This window comes from Tenrec ecaudatus, chromosome 14, assembly GCF_050624435.1.
Source record: "Tenrec ecaudatus isolate mTenEca1 chromosome 14, mTenEca1.hap1, whole genome shotgun sequence".
In the NCBI taxonomy this organism is placed as follows: domain Eukaryota; kingdom Metazoa; phylum Chordata; class Mammalia; order Afrosoricida; family Tenrecidae; genus Tenrec; species Tenrec ecaudatus.
Genome location: NC_134543.1, coordinates 103,811,351 through 103,833,739, shown reverse-complemented (window position 1 = coordinate 103,833,739; position 22,389 = coordinate 103,811,351). Strand labels below are relative to the sequence as shown.

General features: G+C 50.0%; 1 protein-coding gene across 4 annotated transcripts in view; it reads right to left on the bottom strand.

Moving 5' to 3' along the window:
• Positions 1–22,389, bottom strand: part of CAPN3 (calpain 3) — a 52,609-nt gene that overhangs the window by 10,881 nt on the left and 19,339 nt on the right. For 3 of the 4 annotated variants that reach the window (XM_075530766.1, XM_075530767.1, XM_075530768.1), the window contains exons 2-10: positions 15,803–15,872; positions 12,511–12,629; positions 10,276–10,409; positions 9,388–9,556; positions 8,434–8,574; positions 4,966–5,049; positions 3,846–3,931; positions 2,610–2,687; positions 511–671 (exon numbers count right to left, since the gene is read on the bottom strand). In XM_075530766.1, the coding sequence (XP_075386881.1) occupies positions 511–671; positions 2,610–2,687; positions 3,846–3,931; positions 4,966–5,049; positions 8,434–8,574; positions 9,388–9,556; positions 10,276–10,409; positions 12,511–12,629; positions 15,803–15,872 (1,042 nt within the window). The remainder of the gene's footprint in view (positions 1–510; positions 672–2,609; positions 2,688–3,845; positions 3,932–4,965; positions 5,050–8,433; positions 8,575–9,387; positions 9,557–10,275; positions 10,410–12,510; positions 12,630–15,802; positions 15,873–22,389) is intronic. The other variant, XM_075530769.1, reaches the window with a different exon arrangement.

Sequence of the window (22,389 nt, the reverse complement as noted above, 5' to 3'; positions counted from 1 at the left end):
TTCCAGACGGGTTCCCCAGCACCACTCCAAACAAACTCCGCTCCTCTCATTTCCCTCTGTCTCCCTGCACCTGCTCCCTGCAGCGGCCCCACATTGCCTCCCCCTCCCCCAGCACCATGCTCCCAGTGTCACCTCCACGGAGTCGGGCGTGTCAGACATCAGTTCTCCTTCCAGCTTCCCTCACTCTCCACCTGCCCCTCCGAATGAGAACGACCCCTTCATGACATCGGTCCTCCTCCAGTTCCACCCTCTGAGACCGCGCCCTGCGTGAAGTCCTTCTTAGTAAGAGGAGGAGGAGGGGTTAACAAGATACTGTGTTTCTGGGACTCAGGCCACACTGGAGGAATGCTACACCAAGGTCACTGCCATTGAGTCGCGATCCTGCCCGATAGGACAGGGTAGAACCGCCCCTGGGTTCTACCTGGTGGGTTTCCAAGACTGGTATCGTCTTATTCTACTGTTTCTACCTGGACCCCCCCTGCCCCCACCCCGGTCAAGAGTGTCTCCCACCTGGGAAGTTGCGGCAGCCTCCGGCCGAGCAGCCCCTCACCCAGCGGCCCTCGTTCACAGACACGGTCCATGTCTGGAGCTTGTCCGACTCCAGGGCGTCGGCTGTGAGGTTGCAGATCTCCAGCTTGGTGAAGTGGTGGGTGAAGTCATCGTATGACATCCTGAGAAGTAGGAAGATGAGAGGCTCATGGAAGCAGGTGTTGAGGGTCTGGGAAAGGTCAGACGCCCAGGCTAGCGCAGCCCAACCAGAGTCCAGATGAACTTGATCGGGGTCCCTAAGAGAACCAAGCCCTTCCTCCGAGGGTCAACCCTGTCAGTTCTGATGTGTCCACTGGTCCCAATGGCCATTTCTCCCAAACAGGACCTTAACCCAAGTGCTCTTGATGGGAGAGCTGAGAAACTCTCTTCTCAGTAAGTCGTTGTTTGTCCCACCCTGGGCACCAGGCCCAGTGCCTGGCACAGGGGAAAGAGATGGTTTGGGGGAGGACAGTTAAGCAAGCAATGTTAGTCCGAGTCCCATATAAATTTAGGAGTCCCTTAGAAAGCTTCACGGAGCCCTGGTGGCATAGGAGTTATGCGTTGGGGCAGGCCTTTCTTTCTGCCCCCCAACAGTTTTATTGCCACATCATTTACATAGCACACAATTCAGTCGTTCAGTCATATCAAGGAGGGATGTACCATCAGCACCACATCAATTTTAGAGTCTCTCCCCACCCCCCATGGTTAAATAGCCTTTAAAATGAGTTGTACAATCACAATCGGTTCTATTGCTTCCTCCCCCTCCCACCTTTTTTTTCAAGATCATAGAAACTTTTATTTAAAAAATATGAAAATGCGAAGGTATTGTTTCCAGCCATATCCTCCCTCTAGGTCTGTAAACCTAACACACACACACACACACACACACACACTTTTATTGGGGCTCTTACGCTCTAATAACAATTCATAAATCAATTGTATTGAGCACATTTGTACATATGTTGCCATCAGCATTTTCAAAATATTTTCTTTCTACTTGAGCCTTTGGTATCAGCTCTTTTTTCCACTCCCTCCCCCGCCCTCCAACTTTCGTGAACCCTTGATAAATTATTTATTTTCCTATTTTTAATCAAAAAAATTTAAATAATTTTATTGGGGGGCTCTTACAGCTCTTATAACAACCCATACATCCATTGTGTCGAGCACATTTGCACATAGGTTGCCATCATTCGTTTCAAAACATTTTCTTTCTACTGGAGCCCTTGGTATCAGCTCCTCATTTTTTTCTTCCTTCCCCACTGGCTTCTGTATTTACTCCCCAAATCCTCTTTCCCTCCCCTGACCCTTGCATCCTCTATAAATCCTTGGAGCTGCTATTGTCATTATGCATCCACTCCTACAAGACAGGCCTTTCTACTCCAGCAAAGAGTCACAGTCTCGGGAATAATCACCGGGCTGTCTACCCTGCCCTGCAGGGTGGCTGTGAGTCAGTATCAACTCGATGGCAGAGAGTCTGTTGTGTTTTTTTGGGGGGGAGGGTTGGTGTTGTTTTTAAGAAAATTCAAGGAGCCCTGGTGGCACAGTGGCTTCGTGCTCGACTGCTAACTGAAAGGTTGGCAGTTTGAACGCACCCATTGCTCCCCGGGGAGGAGGATGTGGCAGTGTGTTTTTGTAGTTTTGGAACCCCAGTAGGGCTCGCTACAGGGCCGCTGGGAGTTGCAAGACTCGACAGCAGTGGGTTGGGTTTTGGTTAGAAAGTTCTAGAAATCATGTGAGTGAGGGTACGTTTGGCATTGGTTGAACAGGTTAACCAGATCGTTCCATGCTCCGAAAATCAGCCGATCCTAGGCCAGCGAGCATGCGCAGCTGGAACTGAGCGGTGCTGTGGGAGGGGCCCAGATGAGGAAGAGTCACCAGGCGCTGACCTGGTCCTGGGCTCGGTCCATCACTGTGACCCCGCAGGGTGCTCCTTGCCAAGCCTCCGCGTTGGGGAGAAGAAGAAGGTTCCAATTTGCCAAGGCCTGGAGCCGTGATGGCCTCTGCCCAGGGGCTGAGGCTTGAGAATCCAGCCCCCTGCCCTGTCCCCGACCCTTCTTGACCCTCCCGGAAACGGGACTCACCAGAACTCCCCGTTCTCGGTGACCTGGTGCTGCAGGCGGGTCTTCTCATCACTGCCCACGAAGCACCAGTCCTTCCAGCTGGTGGGGAGATGCATGAATCATTGGTGAGCGAGAAAGAGGAGGCCGGATGTGCATGGGGACGGTGGGTAGCAGAGAACTAAACTGAAGGTGATGGTCAGGGCCTCCTGTGTTCACTTCAAACCCCCAGAGGGTAGGACAGGGCCCGGCACAGTCAGCACGGCTTCTTACAGGACACAAGTACAGGCATCTGCTATAGAGGGAGGCTGCTTGATCACAGAATGAACCAGGCCAGGACGTGTCTCGACCCATGCCTGCTGTTTAGTGGGTGCTCGATAAATACTTGCTGTCTATGTATCCATTGAATGGCGGAAGCACCCAGAAATTACAGTGTACTGGGTTGCTTTGGTCGAAATCGAGTCCATGGCACAGTCTGGTGCTCTGGCTTGTGGTAGTGGTAAACACAGGCAGGTCTGAAAGGCACACACAAGATGGTGCTGTTCTGCCTCAGCCTGGTTCTGGGCCCACGCTAGCTCCTTCTGGGGCATAAAGACCAAAAAAGAGCTCAAGGGGCTGCCTTCATTCAGCCAGAGTAACTCAGAAGCAGAAGTGGGGCTGGAAAGGCTAAGGCTCTGTGAATGTTCTGCATAACTTTCCCCAGCATCATTGCAACCTGCAAGCCTCCACTGGCAGATGGGTGGTGGGGTGGTTGGGCCTGGCCAGAAATTAAGCCCGCGGCTCCCATGAGGAGGGCCAGACTGCTGCCATTGACGCACCGCTGCCCTCTGAGAGAGAAGTGGTCATGTCTTTTAAGTAGGCCTGTGGGGACTGCCTTTCCCAACCAGTGGTCATCAGCAAGCTCTCTGGGTCCCTGCCTCCCCTGCTCCACTCCTGGCCTTTCTCCCGAGCCCACTCACTGGCACCCGCTTCTCTTCCATCGATTCTTCCTTTAGACCACAAGACCAAATGGATCTGGTCAACCACTTCCTTGTCAGAGCAAAAATTAGTCAACAGCCCCCTGTGATGAAAAACTGTCGCCCATCAGGCAGGATAAAGTGTAGGTATCTGCTTTTGCAGCCACTCTAGGGTTGAGTGCCCCCTAGGGAGCAACATCTCCCACTTTGGGAAACACCAGTTTAGGGGGTGTTTTCAGCCCCACCAATCCAGGTTTGCCCCAGACCCCGTGACCTCCTCCCATCATGGGGTCCTTGCACCTACCCGTCACTCCAGGAGCCATTCCACTCCATCTGGCCCCAGGGGTTCCGCAGGCGCACCAGCTTCACTTTCTCCTCCTTGAACAGGGTCTTGGGCAAAGAGGAAAGGCTCTCAGGCTCTGGAGTTGCTGTCTAGAAAGGGCTGGGACAGGAGTGGGGAGAGAATCTCTCCCAGGAGCATGGTCCTGTTGGCCCTGATAGGGAGATCTGCCAGAACCTCCTCCGGAATGGAAAGGCTGGGGCCAGAACCTTAGGACAGGGTCCGTTGAAGTCATGGGCTTGGCCACCACCTGCCAAGGAGTGATCCAAGGGACATCCCAGCCATTGTGAGCTCTGCGGGGACAGTGGCGGGACATTTCTAGTAGGATCCTACTAACAAGTTTAGGGTCTTGTATGATTAGAAAAATACTCCCCCAGTGAGTGGCAAAGGAGCCATGAAAAGATGTCCCCTCTAGGTGGCCCAGTAGGAGAAAGATTCTCTGACTCCCATCTGCTGCAATGGGCCGATTCAGCTGACTGCCCTCTTCTGCTCACCCTTTGCTCAGAGCACCGGCTGCCCCGCTGTGAGCGGCAAGGCTGACGAGGTTCCCGTGTCCTACACGACCCAGAAGTTCGGGAAGAAGTAAAACATAGCTGAACTCGAGACAGCAAGAGACGTGAAAGCCCACGTAAAAATACCAAAGTGATATTTCTAATGGCTCCTGGCAAACACTGGCTCAATTGCCACCTTTAAAACTAGAGACATAGAAAACCCAAGCACCCCTGTGTCTGGGTGGCCCTCTACCTGTTCAGATGGTTGATTCTGACCCATAAGTCCTGGGTTGTAATCTTTACAGGAGCAGGTCAATAGTTTTGCTTTTTTTTTTTTTCCCTCTTATGGGGTCACCGGGTAGGTTTGAACCACCAATCTTTAGGTTAGCAGCCTAACCATTGCACTAGCGGGGCTCCCATTCCGGTTCAGATGGGCCCTCTAATCCTCGGCAATCTGTGACCCTTCAGTGGAACCCTGAATTGGAGGTGACCCCTGCAGATGGCGAAGGAGCACAACAGCTAAGTCCAGCCTTCAGGAAGCAGCTGGGGTCCGAGGGTGACCCACATCATCCACAAGTTTCAGCCAAACTCACCTCCTCCAGCCCGGTGACTGAGTAGGCATGACCTTTGACCAGCCCATTGGCCATTTTTGTCTCATACTGAAGCGGAACAAGAGCCTGTGGAGCAGAACACAGACACTCTGTCAGCTGGGGAGCGCCAGCGTCGCAGCCTGGAGACAAAGTTCCCGACCATTTTCTGGGTTCTGTGAGGACAAGGAGGAGCCCTGGTGGTGCCGTGGTTACATCCTGGGCTGCTCACCTGCTAACCGCAAGGTCAGCAGTTCCAAACCCCTGCCGATCCGTGGGGGAAAGAGCAGGCTTTCTACCCCCGTTTACGTTCCAGCCTCTATCTAAAATGAACCAGGGACACAAACAAACCATAGCTATGTGAGCGGACTTTGGACTCACACTTCATGCTAGCCCTTATCTACGAACAATTAGTTATTAAAAAAAATCACTTTATTGGGGGCTCATACAACTCCCATCACAATCCATACAGACATCAACGGTGTGAAGCACATTTGTACATTCACTGCCCTCATCATTCTCAAACCCTTGCTCTCCACCCAAGCCCCTGGCATCAGCTCCTCATTTCCCCCACTCCCTTCCCACCACCCCTTTTCTCATGAGCCCTTGATAATTTATAAATTATTATTTTGTCATATCTTGCCCTGTCTGACGTCTCCCCCCACCCACTCTTCTGCTGTCCGTCTTCTGCTGAACCAATCCTTGTAATTGGTTCCCCCTTTCCAACCCACCCTTCCTCCACCCTCCCAGAATTGCCACTCTCACCACTAATCTCGAAGGGATCATCCGTGCTGGATTCCCTGTGTTTCCGGTTCCTATCTGTACCAGTGTACATCCTCTGGTCTAGCCAGACTTGCAAGGCAAATTGGGATCGTGATAGTGGGTGGGGGCGGCGGGGGGAAGGAGGAAGCATTTAGAAACTAGAGGAAAGTTGTATGTCTCATCGTTGCTACACTGACTGACTCGTCTCCTCCCCGAGACCCTTCTGTAAGGGGATGTCCAGTGGCCTACAAATAGGCTTTGGGTCTCCGAACAATTTATGATATGGCCCTACTCGATAACGGTCCTCATGAGCAGATCACTGAAGATATGGGTGCTATAGCGAGTGGTAGTGAAGAAATCAGAAATACTTTGTCATTGCTGTTAGGTTTTTGTTTGTTCGCTGCTTGATTTTGTTTTGTATGTTGTTTTTCCTGTATCTGAAGCCCAGGGTCAGTAAATCTGCAGTCAGAGCTGGGGTGATAGTTACATAGGAGCGTGGCAGGGGAGATGGAGGGCTAACAACATAAATACGAGAAAGAAGAAAATTCTCTAAAGCCGGGGTGATGATTGCACACTCTTCTTAATAAGCTTGGACTCTTGAATTGTGGGCTAGGCTAATGAATTCCAATACAAATTAATTATATATGAGTCCCGGAAAGCTACGTGGGCAGTTGTAGCCTGTCCTGTGGAGTCACGATGAGTCGGTTTGGGGTTCGGTGTGTGTGCCAGGACTGCCCTGTGCCCTGGAGCATGGAGCAGTTGCCTCCTGGGCTGCTTTTCTTTCTTTTTTCGTAGTTTTTATTTTCGGTGGTCGGCTGTAGATCTAGTTAAGGGCGAAGGCAAAGCGATCCAGCAACCACACAGAAAAGGCGCGTCCGGCCACTTCTTTTTGTGCATTCTTCCATTTTCCCCGGTGGGGATACTTTAAGCCGTGGATGGTGTGGTTCGCTGCTTTAAATGTCCCTGGGAAGTGGGCCGGAACACAAGAGGAGCTAGGACAAAGGTAGTTGCAGGTCCCCTAAGAAGTATTGGCCCTTCCCTGGGACCCACGAAGCAGGAAGACTCAGCCCCTGAGCTGGGGGTGCTCTGAGAAGGAGCGGTCATTCTCTCTGAACTGGTGCCACCTTTGAAAAGGCTCTGTTCTGACCATGAGAGGGCAGCGTGGCTGCAGAATATCCAGCAGGTGAGGTTTCCCTGGCCCAAAGGGGGATGGGTGGAGGCTGCTCTGGGTTGGAGCTCCCCTCCCCCCCACAGGGTTTACTACTATTCCAGGAATAGCAGACAGCCCTTTCCTGCACTTCCTGCAATCTCCTCCACAGCCATCTGCTGCTGCTGCTGCTATTAGACGCCACCGAGGCAATTTCAGTGTCCAACTGACTCATGGTGACTCCCCTGCTACAGGGAACATGGCCATGGCTCAGGGAGCATCCTGGGATTCTCAGTGTCCTGCTCACAGGTCTGGGGTGAGATTTGGATATCCGTCCATTTAGGTGCCCACACGATTCTATTGTGCAGCCAAGGTTGGAAACTGCTGGTCTCGGGGAGGGTGATGAATTGGTGTAGCATTTCGGGATGACAAGCCATTTGGAAATTGCTGCTTCAGCAAGGATCAGTATAGAAAAGTGACCCAGAGCCCTGACTGTCAATCTAGGGGAGCTTCAACAACCCCGTGGGAAAAAATGACGTTAAAAAGTGATGGGATTTTCCCACAACCTTTTTGAAGTCCCCTCCTCCAGGTACTCGCCAGAGCTCTGTCCCTGGTTCCTAAGTCTGCCTGTCAAGCTTGTCTGCGAGTCAGAATGGTTAGGCGTGGTTTCTTATAGTACATAGGGTACCTTTCTGTTCATAAGAGATATTCACAAAGGCTTCAAGAGACACTAACATGCAGGGCAACAGCAGTAGGAATCTTTTGCTGCATGTGGCCCGGTAGCCGCCCCCCCTCTGCTCCATCTGTGTCGGTCTCTGTATACGTTGTGCAGGAGTGCAACGAGATCACCGGGAAGCCCTGCTCTTCATCAGCCAGGACGCTCCTTAGAATCGAGGCTGGCCACATGCTTGGGACACTTTGTCAGGAGGAGCCAGACCGCAGAGAGAAGATGCTGGTGGGTCATTGAGAAAGAGGAGTGCGCTCTCCGAGAGGCACTGACACAGGGGCCGCCACCACGGGCTCCACCACAGGAGGGATTGTGAGGACAGTGCGTCAGACACCATCTGAGTCGGTTGTAGAGGAGGCCGAGACGAACATCTTTAGACGGAGGAAATGTGAGTTAACTTTTCCTTTGCGCTTTTCGGCGTGGTTGGGAATTCTTTCGCGCCACATATAACGTCCCAAACGACTCGACTCTAAGCTCTATGTAGGGAGAGGCGGGTTGATTCAATGCTAGCATGGTGTCTAGTACAAAGCTCAAGAAATAGGGGTTGACCAAATCAGGTGATTAAAATGGGCAAAGCCTCCTTTTGCATTTCTTCCTGTCAATTTGTTGTCAGAGGACTCTCCTGAAGAACGGGAAACTAGGAAGGAATTCTTACAGAGATTCCCTCTAGCCTTCTTCAGAGGCTGTGCAGTGGACAGGTTATTCTAAGCCATCCCTCGGGAGGCCCAGATGGGGATCTGCAGGCACAGCACTGGCTGCCAAGGGAAGGATTCCCAAGAGCAGCCCAGTCATGCAGGTTGGAGGGCTGGTCAGCCTTGACCCCTGGAGGCATACACACCCGGGCTGGTCTGTCATCTGTGCCTCTGGGGTCAAGGTCTGAGTCTCTGAGCCGTGAATGATCCATATTCCTCACCATCCGGTTAATCAAATCCCCCATGTTCATACCAGGAGAGGTCCCACAGATGAGTGTCGTCCCATCCTGAGGCCGGTGGGAAGGGCAGGGGACAGTCCAGGAGAGGGAACAAAGGAAGGCAGGTGGAAAGGGAGGGAAGGAGGAGAGGACAGACAAAGGGCAAGAGAAGAGACAAACAGCGTGAATGGAGAAAAGAGAGGGAAAGTGAGGCAGAAAGGGAAGGTTTGACCCAGCATTTTGGGCTAACTGCTCCCCCCAAGCTTTCCTGTTCACTGGGAGAGGGGCAGCTGGAATTCAGACTGGCCTTCCCCCTCGGCAATGGGAACCCCCAAGACTGTTTTATATGGAGCTGAATTGTGGACAGGTGGAGCCCTTGAAACGCAGGCAGCCCAGCCAGGGTCAGCCATCTCCTTACTCCTCCCCCAGTTCCCGTGGTTCACACCCCCTTGGCGTGCCCAGAGGGGCACCACAGGCTGAATGGTTCCTGAGATAACAACCCAAGTCCGTGCTCCAGGGAGGGGTCTGAACAAGGCTCCAGTGACAGGGAGAGTGGCTTAGGGAAGTGCTGGGCATAGATCCACAGCTAAACCAGGGCACGGTGACGGACTGGCACCAGAACAAGAAGCCAGTGTTGACCAACAGGTCTCTGGACCCATTCCCACCCAAACCCGCCACGACTCGGATTGTATGTGCCCAACCCCTGTAAGTGAAAGTCCCTTGACCAATTCTCCAGAGTCCAAGTTTCCTATTGGAAAAGCTCTCTCCTAAGACAACCTATTTGCCTTGTCCCCAAAGGAAAATGCTGCTGCTGAGTTGGCTCAGGGCTCCCCGACATTTGGCTGCTCCCTGCCCTGCATCCGAGCCCACCCCCAACCTTACATCAATGGAGCAGCCCATGAGGGAGCCTCTCTCGATGGCTTTCTTCATGATCTTGTACATGTCCCTGGGAGCTTCCTTTATCTCAAAAAACTCCGTCACTCCTCCTGTGAAGTCCTCCATAGCCTCCGTGGTGTTCCCACCTTTCAGGGCTTCATAGGAACCATGGAGCCTTCGAGAGAAAGATGAGAGTCAGGATGAGCCCACAGGGTTCCCGGAAATGGGATCACTTGCCTCCCCGCCCCGCCCCCCCACTCCCCGACCCCCAGCGCTTTACTGTTCTTGCATTCAATTCCTCAACAACCTTGTGTGTGAGTGAGATGGGCACCATGTCTCCTTTCCTTCCCAGTAAAGAAGCTGAGCGACTGAGCAATCTGGTTGGGACCCAGAATTCCCCATCTCATTTCCGCTCCCCTTGAACCCTGAGGCGGGCCTGCAGTTCAGTTATTAGCAGCTGGGGCCTGCATTCTAAGCTGAGTGGGCTTTTTCCCATTCCTCTACTATCGGCTCACCAGACGGAGCCAACCCAAACCTTCAGTTCTACTTTCCAGGTACCAGCCTCTGATCCAAGACTTTCAACCCCGCCATCCAAGTGCTGACTCAGACGGGTGCTTAGTGCAAACTGTCGAAGGCTCACCCTGGAGGGCAAGCTAATGATTTCCTGTCCAAATCTTCATTTCTTCTTTTAAATAAATGTTTTTGATGGTCAGAGTTGCTTGCTGCTTGGGCCTGGCCTTCCCTGGATCTTGTCACAGCTGAATGTTCATCCAGGTGCACACACGCGCACACATAGACAATTTGCAGTCTTCCGTTAGGGAGACCTTGGTTGCTCTTTGCAGTCCACGTGCCCACCTCTAGTCCCTTGACTCACATTCTATGGCGCTTCCTTACTTAGCATAGGCCTTCTCCAGCAGAGCACTCCAGAACTCATTGCGGTGGTTGGATTTGGTGAAAACCAGTTGATTGTTGTACGTTGGCAGGCAGTCATCAATAACCACGTCCACCCAGTCTCCATAGCGCCAGAACTGCACAGAAGCATCAAGCACACAGTTACCGCTGGGAACTGTGTCTCCTTCCCTCTCATTCCCGTGGGGGAACCTGGGTTCCAAAGCTGCAGTGTTTCCTAGGTTCTGCATGTTGGGCCTGGAGTGTGTGTGTCTATCACTAGTTGGCTGTGAGCTCCTTGGGGGAAGGAAATGAGCTCTCCACAGCATGGCCTCTTCCACAGAGTCCGGCCCAGCACTGAGCATGACCATGGCTCAGGGAGCATCTTGGGATTCTCAATGTCCTGCTCAGTAGGTCTGGGATGCGACTTGGGTGTCAGTCTTTTTAGGTGCCCAGACAATTCTTTTGTGCAACCAAGGTTGGGAACTACTGGTCTGGGTGAGGGTGATATATTAAGTATTTCTTGATGACAAGTAAGGTGGAAATTTTCTCTTAAAGAAGGATTGATATAGTAAAGTGGCCCAGAGCACATATTGTCCAACTATGGGTACTTAAAAACCTTGATGGAAAACTGACATTAAAAGGTGATAGAGTTTTCCCACAAGCTTTTTGAAGTCCCCTCCTCCAGGCAGTCTCCAGAATTCTGTCCTATGTCTGTCTGTTAAATTTGCATGTAAATCAGAATAGGTAGGTGTGGTTTGTATCTCGCAGTGATCTAAAGTTTGTTTGAGAATGTCCCTTTCTGTGCATAAGAGACGTTCGAGGCATGCTGCAAGATACACTAAGACATCTTTAACACCGTACAATAATATTAACGCTATGGTGCTTGCTGCAAAGTAGCCCCATATGTTATGACAGACCATCGTGTAGACCTCGACATTTTAATGCACCAGGCTTGCGGGGTAGGGGGGGTTTGAAAATGTCAGTTGGTCAGATATTCACCTAGGGACTGCCTGCCATTTCAATTCTGGGTGGCTTGCTTTGTCGGTGGTGTGTGTGTGTGTGTGAAAACAATTCACCTTTAACTGAAGAAGGTCAAATGTAGGGTCAGGGTAGAAAAGAAAAGAAAAAAAAAGAAGGTCAAATGTAGTGTCAACTCCTTTCCCTGGCATTTTCTCCTCTAGTGAAAGAGGGCAAAAGTCTGTCTTATCTGGGAGGCTCAGGTGGCACAGACAGCCACGTGCTCAGTGACCAAGGGCAAGCCTGGTGGTTTGGACTCTCCCACCAGGTATGTGAAGACAGGTCTGGCAATCTGTTGCTGGAAAGCTGCGACCAAGCAACTGCTTCATTACGAGGCAGTTCTGCTCTGCGCTGCAAGCTGCTGAGTCATGACAGACTCAACGGCACTTAACAAGAACCCCGTCTTGGCCTGGTTCTAGGCCTCTGAGGGAGAAGATGGCCAGGGAGGCAGCAGCATTCAGGCCCTGCTGCCTTACCCGTGCTCAGAGGGCCGCAGGATGCTGGGCCTGGGAGCTCCCGAAAGAGAAAGTCTCTCCTGAGGCCCCAGTCCTAACATACAAAACCAACAGGTACATCGACGAGGGCATGCACCTGGATCAGGCCCGGAAACGTCAGAGACCCCAGTTTCTTGTTTAGATCTGTGGATATGGGGTTCACTTCAGCTTGGGGGCTGCCGTACTAGGATCTCGTTCTGTGCCAGGACAATCTGACCCCAGAAAATGTCTAAGAGATTCAATCCTGAGCCAACCGTGCGTCGGTCCCCAGATTGATTAGCTAGACCTTTCTCCCCAGGGGCTAAAAGAGGCACGTGGTGGAGCAGTTGTCAGTCGCCAGAGGTCAACAGGGGTTGTGGTTCTTTGGCAGAGGGCTCCTTTCCGATGCAGAGCTCCCCACCTCCTGGTGCTGATATCTTAGGGACTGTTTGAGAAGGACAGGAACCAGTGACAAAGCAGCCAGCCAACTGGAGAGGCAAAAATAGACCCACATGCCAGCAAACAGGATGTTTTCCGAACTTTCTGGGTCAGAGCGGACGGAAGCTGTGGGGTGGGTGGGAGGGTGCAGAGGGATGGGGACAGGATCAGTAACTGCTTCCTCATGACTTTGAAGCCTCAAAGCTGCCTACGGTCACAGATAGGATGGTGGGAGCCCCCGGGGAAGTTAAGGCCAGACCAGGGGTGGGTGGACGGCAGCTCGCTCTCGGAACCCCTCCCGTCGCCTCACCTGGAAGTGGAAGATCCCTGCATAGTTGTTGATGAAGCTCTGGTCATGGGGTACCACTCGGAAAAGCAGCCGCTCGTTCAGGGTCAGGCAGGCGATGGCCGCCAGAAACCAGCAGTCCCCTGCAGGCGAACACCGGCACGGGTCAGGCGAGGCCTGCCCCCAAGCCAGTGGCTCCACTTCTCTCTGGGGCTCCTTGGAAGAAATGGGGTTCGCTTGCTGCTCCTTGCCCAGTTTGCAGGTCTGACCTCGCGGAGGGGATCCCCCGGGGAAGAAGCTTGTAGAGAGTGTCCTCTGACAATATGATAGGCAGGGTCACTATGCCCAGGAAACTCTCCCACATGCAAGGCAAACCGGGATCTGTTTGGGGCCTCACCGGAGACTGGGCAGTCGGTTATTCTAACTGGGTCATGCTCGCTGACCCCTGTGGGAATTCCATGCTGCTCCAAACCTCTGCTGCATGAGTACATGGACTCTTCAGACCTCACTGCAGGCCGAGCTTCTGGGCACCCCCAGCCAAGCAGGTTTGTAGGGTAGGGAACGTCAGTTGGCAGCTCCCTGGGTCAGTCTATGGGGGCTATAGGGAGCTCTGGGGTAGGCATGGGTTATGCACTGGGCAGCTAACCAGCTGCTCCGAGGCAGGAAGATGAGGGAGTCTGCTCCCATAAAGACTGATAGCCTCGGGAACGCTAAGGAGCAATTCTACTCTGTCCTGCAGGGTGGAAATCAGTTGGGATCAACTTGGTGGCCGTGGATTTAAGAAGGTCTGGAGGTGCCGTGGTTAACTAACTCACTGAGGTGCTCAAACCCAGCCAGCAGCTCTGCAGGAGGAAAGGCCTGCTCTTGTACCGATGAGCACCCAGGGCAGTTCTCCCCCATCGTAATGTATAAAGACCCGACCTCACTGCCTTCGAGTCCATGCTGAGAGTCATGGTGTTCCTGTAGGACAGGGTAGAGCTGCCCCCGTGGGCCCCTGAGATGGAAACACTTTCTGGGAGTAGAAAGCCTCACCTTTCCTGGAGTCCTGGTGGTTTCAAACGACTGACCTTGCCCTTAGCAGCTCAGTACGCAAGCACTCCGCCACCAGGCGATTGGAATCGACTCGATGGCACAGAGCAAGATACACATGGCTGACAACCGAGAACATTTCTCATTCCCAACCTCCTTCTTGGCAGACGCCAGTATGTAGCGAGAGGCAACATTTTGCTCTGTGTGCGTGTGCGTGTGTGTACGGTTTCCCGAGAGAAAGATGAGAATTTCTACCTCTCGAAGATGTCCAGCCTTGGGAATGCTAAGGGGGACAGGGGAGGTGCTCTGGCCTAGAGGGCCCTAGGAGTCAGAATCGGCTGGCTGGCAGCGAGTTTGGTTTTTGCTGTGGTGTGTGGACATGGCTGGTTACACCATCACAGAACTGCCATCTGAGGAGGCTGAGCTCAGATAAGCACAGGCTTTGTTTTTCTGTGTGGCAGGTGATGGTGTCTTTGAGATGGTAGAGGGGAGGCTGAGAGCTGCTGGCAGCCTGCCCCCCCTCCCCCCGCCCTCTCCTGTGAAGCAGCTTCTCCTTGGACGCCACGTGGTGCTTGGAAGGGCCAGATGACCGGCTTGCTCAGGATCCTTCTCTCTGGGGCACAAGTCAGTGACCCAATCCCTCCTCGGAGTCTCTCAAGCTCCGGTGGCCCAATAAGCAAAACAAATCCCTTGTATTTGGTCTTGGGTCATTCCCTTTTCCCTGTTTTTTTTTTAAATGACTGCCACAATTTCTTTCTTTCATTTTTTTGTTTTGTTTGAAAAGTCCTTGAGTTTATTTCTTTAAATATAAAAAACCTTACCCCAAAATTAATTGCTGTGGAGTTGATTCCAATTCATGGTGACCCTATATGTGTGTGTGTCTAACTGTGCTCGCTTCTCTGTAATAGTTTATCTTAGTCGCTGAGAACATACACAGTTCAATATTGGTGGTGCTTACGAAGCTGCCAAGAGAACAAACAAATCTGACTTGGGAGAAGTACAGCCAGAATGCTCCTGAGAGGCAAGGATGGTGAGACTTCGTCTCACGTACTTGGGCCATGTTTTCAGGTGGGACCAGGCCCTGGAGAAGGACACCGTGCTTGGTGACATAGAGAGGAAAAGCCCCGACACGGTGGCTGCCAGGTGGGCTTGGATAGTGCCGGACTGGGCGGTGTCCCCTTCTGTGGGGCACAGGGTCACCATGAGCTGGAAATGACTCAACAGCCCAGCTTCAGCAAACAGCCGGCAGCTTCGACATGTGCAAGACCTTTGGGGTCTGCAACCATTCTGTCCTCCTTTTCTGTTTGATCCCTTGCTATCAGCTCCCCGTTTCTTCCTCCTTCCCCCACCCTCCCACCCTCATGGCCCCTTGATAAGTTGTAACTTATTATTATTTTTATATCTTACACCGACTGCTGTCTCCCTTCACCCACGTTTCTCTTGTTCTTCCCCGGGGCCAGTTATACGTCGATCATTGCGATCAGTTCCCCCTTCCTTAAGGTTTTAAATTCTTTCTACTGACGTTCTCGTCTCTCTAATTTACATTGTGGACTTTTCCAGAAGTCCACACCTAACGAGACTGAGTGAGAGGAAGCCACAGTAAGGAAGGAAACAGAAGCTGGATGCCCATCCACGTGGTCAAGGTCATCTTTGCTGAATGATGCATTTGCCCAGGGGGCTATTCCTGGGCAACTTTCAAAGGGCGAGAGGGATGTGAGCTCTTTTCTGCCCACTGGGCATGCTTGGAACAGAGTCCTAGTGCAGTCTTCTAAGGACGATGCACACAGGTAAGAGCAGGGCTGAGGGGCATGTGTGTAAGTCCTTGAGACTGCAGGGGGAGCTTATAGAATGAGGTGACATATAATGGAGTGAGAACTGAATGAAGCCATCACCAGCACATAGATCAGGGGTCCTCACACTTCAGCGCCGAGGACATTTATCCGGCCCGCCGGGTGTTTTTGCCCCCACCTTTTTTTACTTCAAAATAAGATATGTGCAGTGTGCATAGGAATTTGTTCATAGTTAAAAAACAAAAACAAAACTCTAGTCCGGCCCTCCAATGAGTCTGAGGGACAGTGAAGTGGCCCCTGTTTAAAAAGTTTGAGGACCCCTGACATAGATCAATGAGCATTAAGTACCTGTTAGGAAAATCTTTTGAAAATGAAGTAAAAGCCAAAACCCACATTCTTGTCCCTTTACTTCTGTAAAGGGGTCATAACTCCCCTTGGATCATCTGGCTGGGTATGATGACATTCCCCCTGCGCCTTCCCCCCCGGGGCTTTCCTACCTAGATCTCCTTGGCAGATGTCAGTTCTATTGGCTCCACCAATGATAAATCGGGGATTCTCGCAAATTTCCTGTGAAGCCAAAAGGAAAGAGAGGTCACCATGGTCACAGCCACTAATTATGATGAGTCAGTGTGTCGTGCTGACCCCGTGTTTGACACGCCGCCTGTCTAAACCCGAAGGAAAAAGAGGCCCGCGCATTGAACACGGTCATTCCCATTTTTCAGCTAAAGAGGGTCCAAGGAGTCCGAGGCCGGTGGAGACACAGTCAGCGCGTGGAGTGGTGGAAGGCAGACGCTCACTTCCGTTCTCAGTGCCCGCACTGCTCCCCCATCCTGCAGGGGGAGGGTTCCGCCTCAGAGCTAGGGTGGCCTCATTCCCATCACCGCGGTGGCAAAGTGGCAGCCGGAAGCACGGCTTCTGCTTTGACTGTGGGTGTGGGAAAGGGACACAGCGGTCTTCCCTCCCAAAGAGGTGGTGACAGATTTAGAGGTGGCATTGTCTCAGGAGCTGCAGGGTTTGAGAGGTGGGTTGGACAGAGGATGCCCTTGGCGTGGGGCTCAGAGGCATCCCTGTCGGTTGGTCAAGCCTACCGAATAGGGCACCAGCACCAGCACCCTCAAGTCTGGGTACCACAGGTGATGGGCTCCCCCACCCCCACCCGGTAGCACCACCCTAGAGACGTCAGACAGGAAGAAGCACACTGTTGAAGATGGCCAGGCCTGATGGTATTTTGTTGTGTTGCACCGGGTGGCTTGGAGTCAGGACTGGCTGGCACCTGACAAAACCACAGGGCCACCCAGAGCAGAGCTGTTTCTACCAACAGAGGGCAGAGGGCACGCCCGTTCCTGTTTGGATGACTTAGGGGTCTTCGCTTTTTTTTTTGTTTCAAAAAAGAGAAAACTTTTCTTCCCCTATTTTGAAGTAATTATACCTTCCTTCCTTCCTTCCTTCCTTCCTTCCTTCCTTCCTTCCTTCCTTCCTTCCTTCCTTCTTTCTTTTTTTGTAATTATACATTTTGAGGCTTGGTCTGAACACCATTCTTCACAGCTTAAGAAGCCTTGCCCATCCTGTGCCATATCTCCCTTTCCTCCTCTCCTCCCTCCTCAGTCACACCCCAATAAACGCAAGTCTGCTGAAGTTCCCAGCACTCAGGGGACCTCCCCATTCAAACAGAAGGTAGCAGTTGACAGTCCCACCCCTGCAGGGAGAGGGTTCCTTTGACCAGCACAAACACTCAGCATCGAAATTAGCTTTTAAAGGGCCTTTGTCAATTTAATAAAGGGAAATGGCATCTTGTTTGTTGTTTTGACTTGAGCTGTTTATGGAATGTCAGTGCATGTCTTTTGTCCATTTTTCAATTTGAGTATTGGAACTCTAAAGATAAACATTCAGCAACTTAGAAAAAGAAAAAAGATCAGTTCTGTGTTTTTTAAAACGTGCTCCCAGCTTTTGTCCTTATGCGGCTCGTTTATGTCATTCAGCTCAGCGTTTTTGCTTTTTAAATTTTCTATTGTGATTAGGCGAGGGTTTGCCGGTCTGTATTCTACAGCTCTAACAAGTTATCAGCCTTCTCACTTAGCAGCCTGCCCATTTTCTCATCTTCCTCTTGTCAGGTGTTACCCGCCCCCTCACCAGTTGTCACCTATATCCTCTACCCATTTATTCCCAATACCCCTCCCTTCCCCTCCTGCCACTGGCAGTCATCAAAGTCGATGTCTTTGGGTTTAATAACCTTGATCTTAATTTCTTATGACAGTGACCTCATACTGTAGTTTGTGTTTGACTGACTGCACTCAGCATGATGCCCTCCAGATCCATCCACGTCAGGTGTTTCACAGTTTCACCATTATTTTTAGTGACACACAGTATTCCACCGTGTGTGGGTACCAACGTTTATGTATCCATTCTTCCTCCGACGGAAGGATTTTGGTTGTTGCCATCTCCTTGCTTTTGTTGACAGTGCTGCGACGAACACGAGTGGGCATAGACCTGTTTGTGCGGCGTTTGTTCCTTCTTTCTCTTTCTAAAATGGTGAATTGGGTGTGAGTATTTCGGTAGAACACATCCCAAGAGAGGGATTGCGGGGTCGTATGAGATTCCCAGTGTCTGAGGAAGCACCATATTGCTCTCCACAGCAGTGCAGGGTTTTATAGCCCCACCAGCCATGTATGAGGCTTCTAATCTCACCAGACCCTCGCCAGCATTTATCATTTCCTTCCTTTTTTTAAAAAAATAAATCATTTTCTTGGGGGCTTGTACAACTCTTATCACAATCCATCCATCCATCCATCTATCCATCCATCCATCCATTGTGTCAAGCACATGTGTACATTTGTTGCCATCTTCATTTTCAAAACATTTTCTTTCAACTTGAGCCCTTGGTATCAGCTCCTCATTTTCCCCCTTCCTCCCTTCCCCCTCAAGAACCCTTGATCATTTATAAATTATTATTATTATTTCATGTTTTACTGCTGACCAATGTCTCCCTTTACCCACTTTTCTGTTGTCCAATCCCCTGGGAGGGGGGTTATAGGTAGATCATTGTGATCGGTTCCTCCTTTCTCCTCCCACCTTACCCTTATCCTTCTGGTATGGCTACTCTCAATATTGGTCCCTAGTGGTTTATAGGTCCTGAACTCCTGTGTTTCCACCTCTTATCTGTACCAGTGTACATGCTCTGGTCTAGCTGGATTTGTAAGGTAGAATTGGTAGGTAGATCATGATAGTGGGGGTGGGTTGGGGAGGAAGCATTAAAGAACTAGAGGAAAATTGTATGTTTCATCAGTGCTATACTGCACCCTGACTGGCATGTTTCCTCCCCGCAACCATTCTGTAAGGGAATGTCCAATTGCCTACAGATTGACTTTGGGTCTCGACTCTGCCCTCCCCACCCCCCCTTCACAATGACATGATTTTTTTGTTCTGGGTCTTTGATGCCTCATACTTGATCCCTTTGACACCTCATGATCACAAAGGCTGAGTGCTTTTTCCATGTGGACTTTGCTGTTTCTCAGCTAGATGGCTGCTTGTTTATCTTTAAGCCTTTAAGTCCCCATACTCTATACCTTTTTTTTTTTTTACCAGTTTATTTTTATTTATTTATTTTAAAAATTTATTGGGGCTCATACAATTCTTATCACAGTTCATACATATACATACATCGATTGTATAAAGCACATCTGTACGGTCTTTGCCCTAATCATTTTTTTCTCCTCTTTTCTTTTTTTACATTTTATTAGGGACTCATACAACTCTTATCACCATCCATACATATACATACATCAATTGTATAAAGCACATCCATACATTCCCTGCCCCAATCATTCTCAAGGCATTTGCTCTCCACTTAAGCCCCTTGCATCAGGTCCTCTTTTTTTTTTCCCCTCCCTCCCCTTTCCCCCCTCCCTCATGTGCCCTTGGTAATCTATACATCGTTATTCTGTCATATCTTGCCCTATCCGGAGTCTCCCCTCCCCCCCTCTCTGCTGTCCCTCTCCCAGGGAAGAGGTCACATGTGGATCCTTGTAATCAGTTCCCCCCTTCCAACCCACTCACCCTCCACTCTCCCAGCATCGCCCCTCACACCCTTGGTCCTGAAGGTATCATCCACCCTGGATTCCCTGTACCTCCAGCCCTCATATGTACCAGTGTACAGCCTCTGCCCTATCCAGTCCTGCAAGGTAGAATTTGGATCATGGTAGTTGGGGGGAGGAAGCATCCAGGATCTGGGGGAAAGCTGTGTTCTTCATCGGTACTACCTCGCACCCTAATTAACCCATCTCCTCTCCTAAACCCCTCTATGAGGGGACCTCCATTGGCCGACACTTGGGCCTTGGGTCTCCACTCTGCACTTCCCCCTTCATTTAATATGGTATATATATACATATACATATACACATACATACACACACTTATATCGGTTTTTTTTTTGCATGATGCCTTATACCTGGTCCCTTGGCACCTCGTGATCGCACTGGCCGGTAGCCTGACACCATCAGCTTTCTTCACCACATTTGCTTATGCACCTATTTTGTCTTCAGTGATCTTGTCGGGAAGGTGAGTATCTCACAATACCAGATTATTAGAACAAAGTGTTATTGTGTTGAGGGAGTACTTGAGCAGAGGTCCAATTCCATCTGCTTCTTTAATACTAAACCTATAACTATATGTACATAGATCTATTTCCCCATCATCACATAAATATATTTACATATGCACATACCTTTATTTAGACATCTAAAATACCCTTTGCCTCCTAGTTCTTTCCTCTATTTCCTTTGACTTTCCTCTTGTCCCACTCTCGTGTTCAGCCTTCATTTGGGTTTCAGTAATTCCCCTCGGCTACATTCCCCTTGATCAAGCCCCACCAGGCGTCCTACATCCTCCTGGCCATTGATTTTAGGTCACTTGTGCCCTTGGAATTTGTCATTTTCTATTTGCTGGTTTTTTTAACTTTGCTATTAATGCCAGGATGAGGTTAGGTATCTCATCATTGTTTTAATTTGCATCTCTTTCGTCTCTTAAGTGCATAGAGATGGGGTTCATTCCTTCATATGTTTTTTGGCTGCTGCTGTCATCTTTGGGGCACACAATGCTTTCAAGGCTCTTCCAGCTTCGCTCAGAGCTTTGTTCCTCCACTGACGGAGTCATATTCCATTGTCTCTCTGTGTCACGCTTGGCTTATCCACTCTTCTATGGAAGGGCATTAAGGTTATTTCCACCTTTGGGCTACTGTGAATGGTCCTGCAACAAACACTGGTGGGCATGGATCTTTTTTTGTCCCTGCTTTCAATTTTCTGGGGGTATATGCCTCCCTAGGAGGAGAACCTCTGAATTGTACATCATGATATTTTAAAGGACAAAGAGATGACCTTGAAAGGATGACCAGAACCCAATAAGAAACCTCTGAGTACATATGGGAAGAGTCAAGTATTTATTTGTTTTTTCTTTTTCTTTGACACCAGCTAATTCCATATAATAGATCAACTAGTATTGTGTCTAAATATCTACCACGAAGTGTTCACTTATACGTTGTACTCATCGATATGGTTTATTAATATCGACGACTAAAATGCATTGAGATTATACTTTGCACCAGGCACTATGCTGCTTTCCATATATTATTTTATTTCATGTTCACAATGATTCAATGAGGTACTTATTTTATTATTCTCATTTTACATATGAGAAAACTGAGGCCCAGGGAGGTTAAGCTTCTTGCCCAGCATGTAGAGAAGACTTCAAACTAACGTCTAACCAGAGTACACAGTCTTCCATTGCATTATGGAAATATTAAATAGAAACTGTCATTTCCATGATAATGCAAATCAGAAAACAGAAAACTATCATTATTTCAAATAAGACTCCCTCCTAGTTGGAAAAAAATAAGCCAACTAAGGAACAGTGAACATAGGTTGTTTTTGCCTCCCTGAAATACATTTTTCTTCTTTGGGGACTGCAGTTAATTTTTCAATGGAGAACAACTTCCGTCAGTGGTTCGGCTTGGGCTGTACCCTCCAACCAGTTCTAGAAATTCTAGAGGCCATTAGAATTTGAGCAATCGACTCAGAGCTAGGCCCATGATCAGGCCCCAGACTTCCATTATAATTATTGGGGGAGATTACATCCTTTTCGCTGAACATTACTAAACTAGTTTCCTGTGGCTATTCTTGCCCCATTATGAAGCTAGCCTGCCCGAGCCTAAGCCAGCATCAAGGAAAACAGAGACCAGGAAATTAGCTAGCTGGCTAGTTACAAACAGACAACCCCCAAACTTCAAACTCATTGCGTTCGAGTCGGTTCTGACTCACAGCGACCCTGTAGGAGAGGGTAGACCTGCCTCCGTGGGCTTCTGAGACTGGAACTCCTATGGGAGTAGAAAGCCTTGACCTTCTCCCGCATAGCAGCTGGTGGTTTGGAGCTGTGGACTGTGTAGTTAATAGTCCAACATGCAACACATATAGACAAAATATCCACAGATTATAGATGGTTAGTGTTACCAGTTACCATTAATAGATTAATAATTAGCAGATTAATAGATACACAGATGATAAAAACCAAGCCAAACCCACCCCCCACTGCGTTAATTTGACTCATAGCCACAGTATAGGATGGAGTAGAATTGTCTTGGGTTTCCTAAGACTATAAATCTCTATGAAAGCAGACATGGAGTTTCTGGTGGCTTCGAGCCATCAACCTTTAGGTTGGAGGTTGGCAGCCTAATGCTTACTTAACTCATCGGGCTCCATATCTAGATGATCAAAAATAAAACTCACCGCCATCAAATCGATTCCAACCCATAATGACCCTAGAAGACAGGATAGAACTCCACCCCCACCCCCGCACTGGTTTCTGAGTCTGTAACTTTACAAGAGTAGAAAGCCTCATCTTTTTCTTCAGGAGCCACTGGAGGTTTTGAACTGTTGACCTTGTGGTTAGCTGCCCAACTCATAACCACGACACCACCATGGTTCCCTTTTCCTGCACAGACGATAGGTAGACAATATGAGAAATCATCACAACCAAGAGGAAGGAGCCTGAATGTAATGCCGTGCCTTGGACAAGATTTATGGACAGAAAAGGGGCT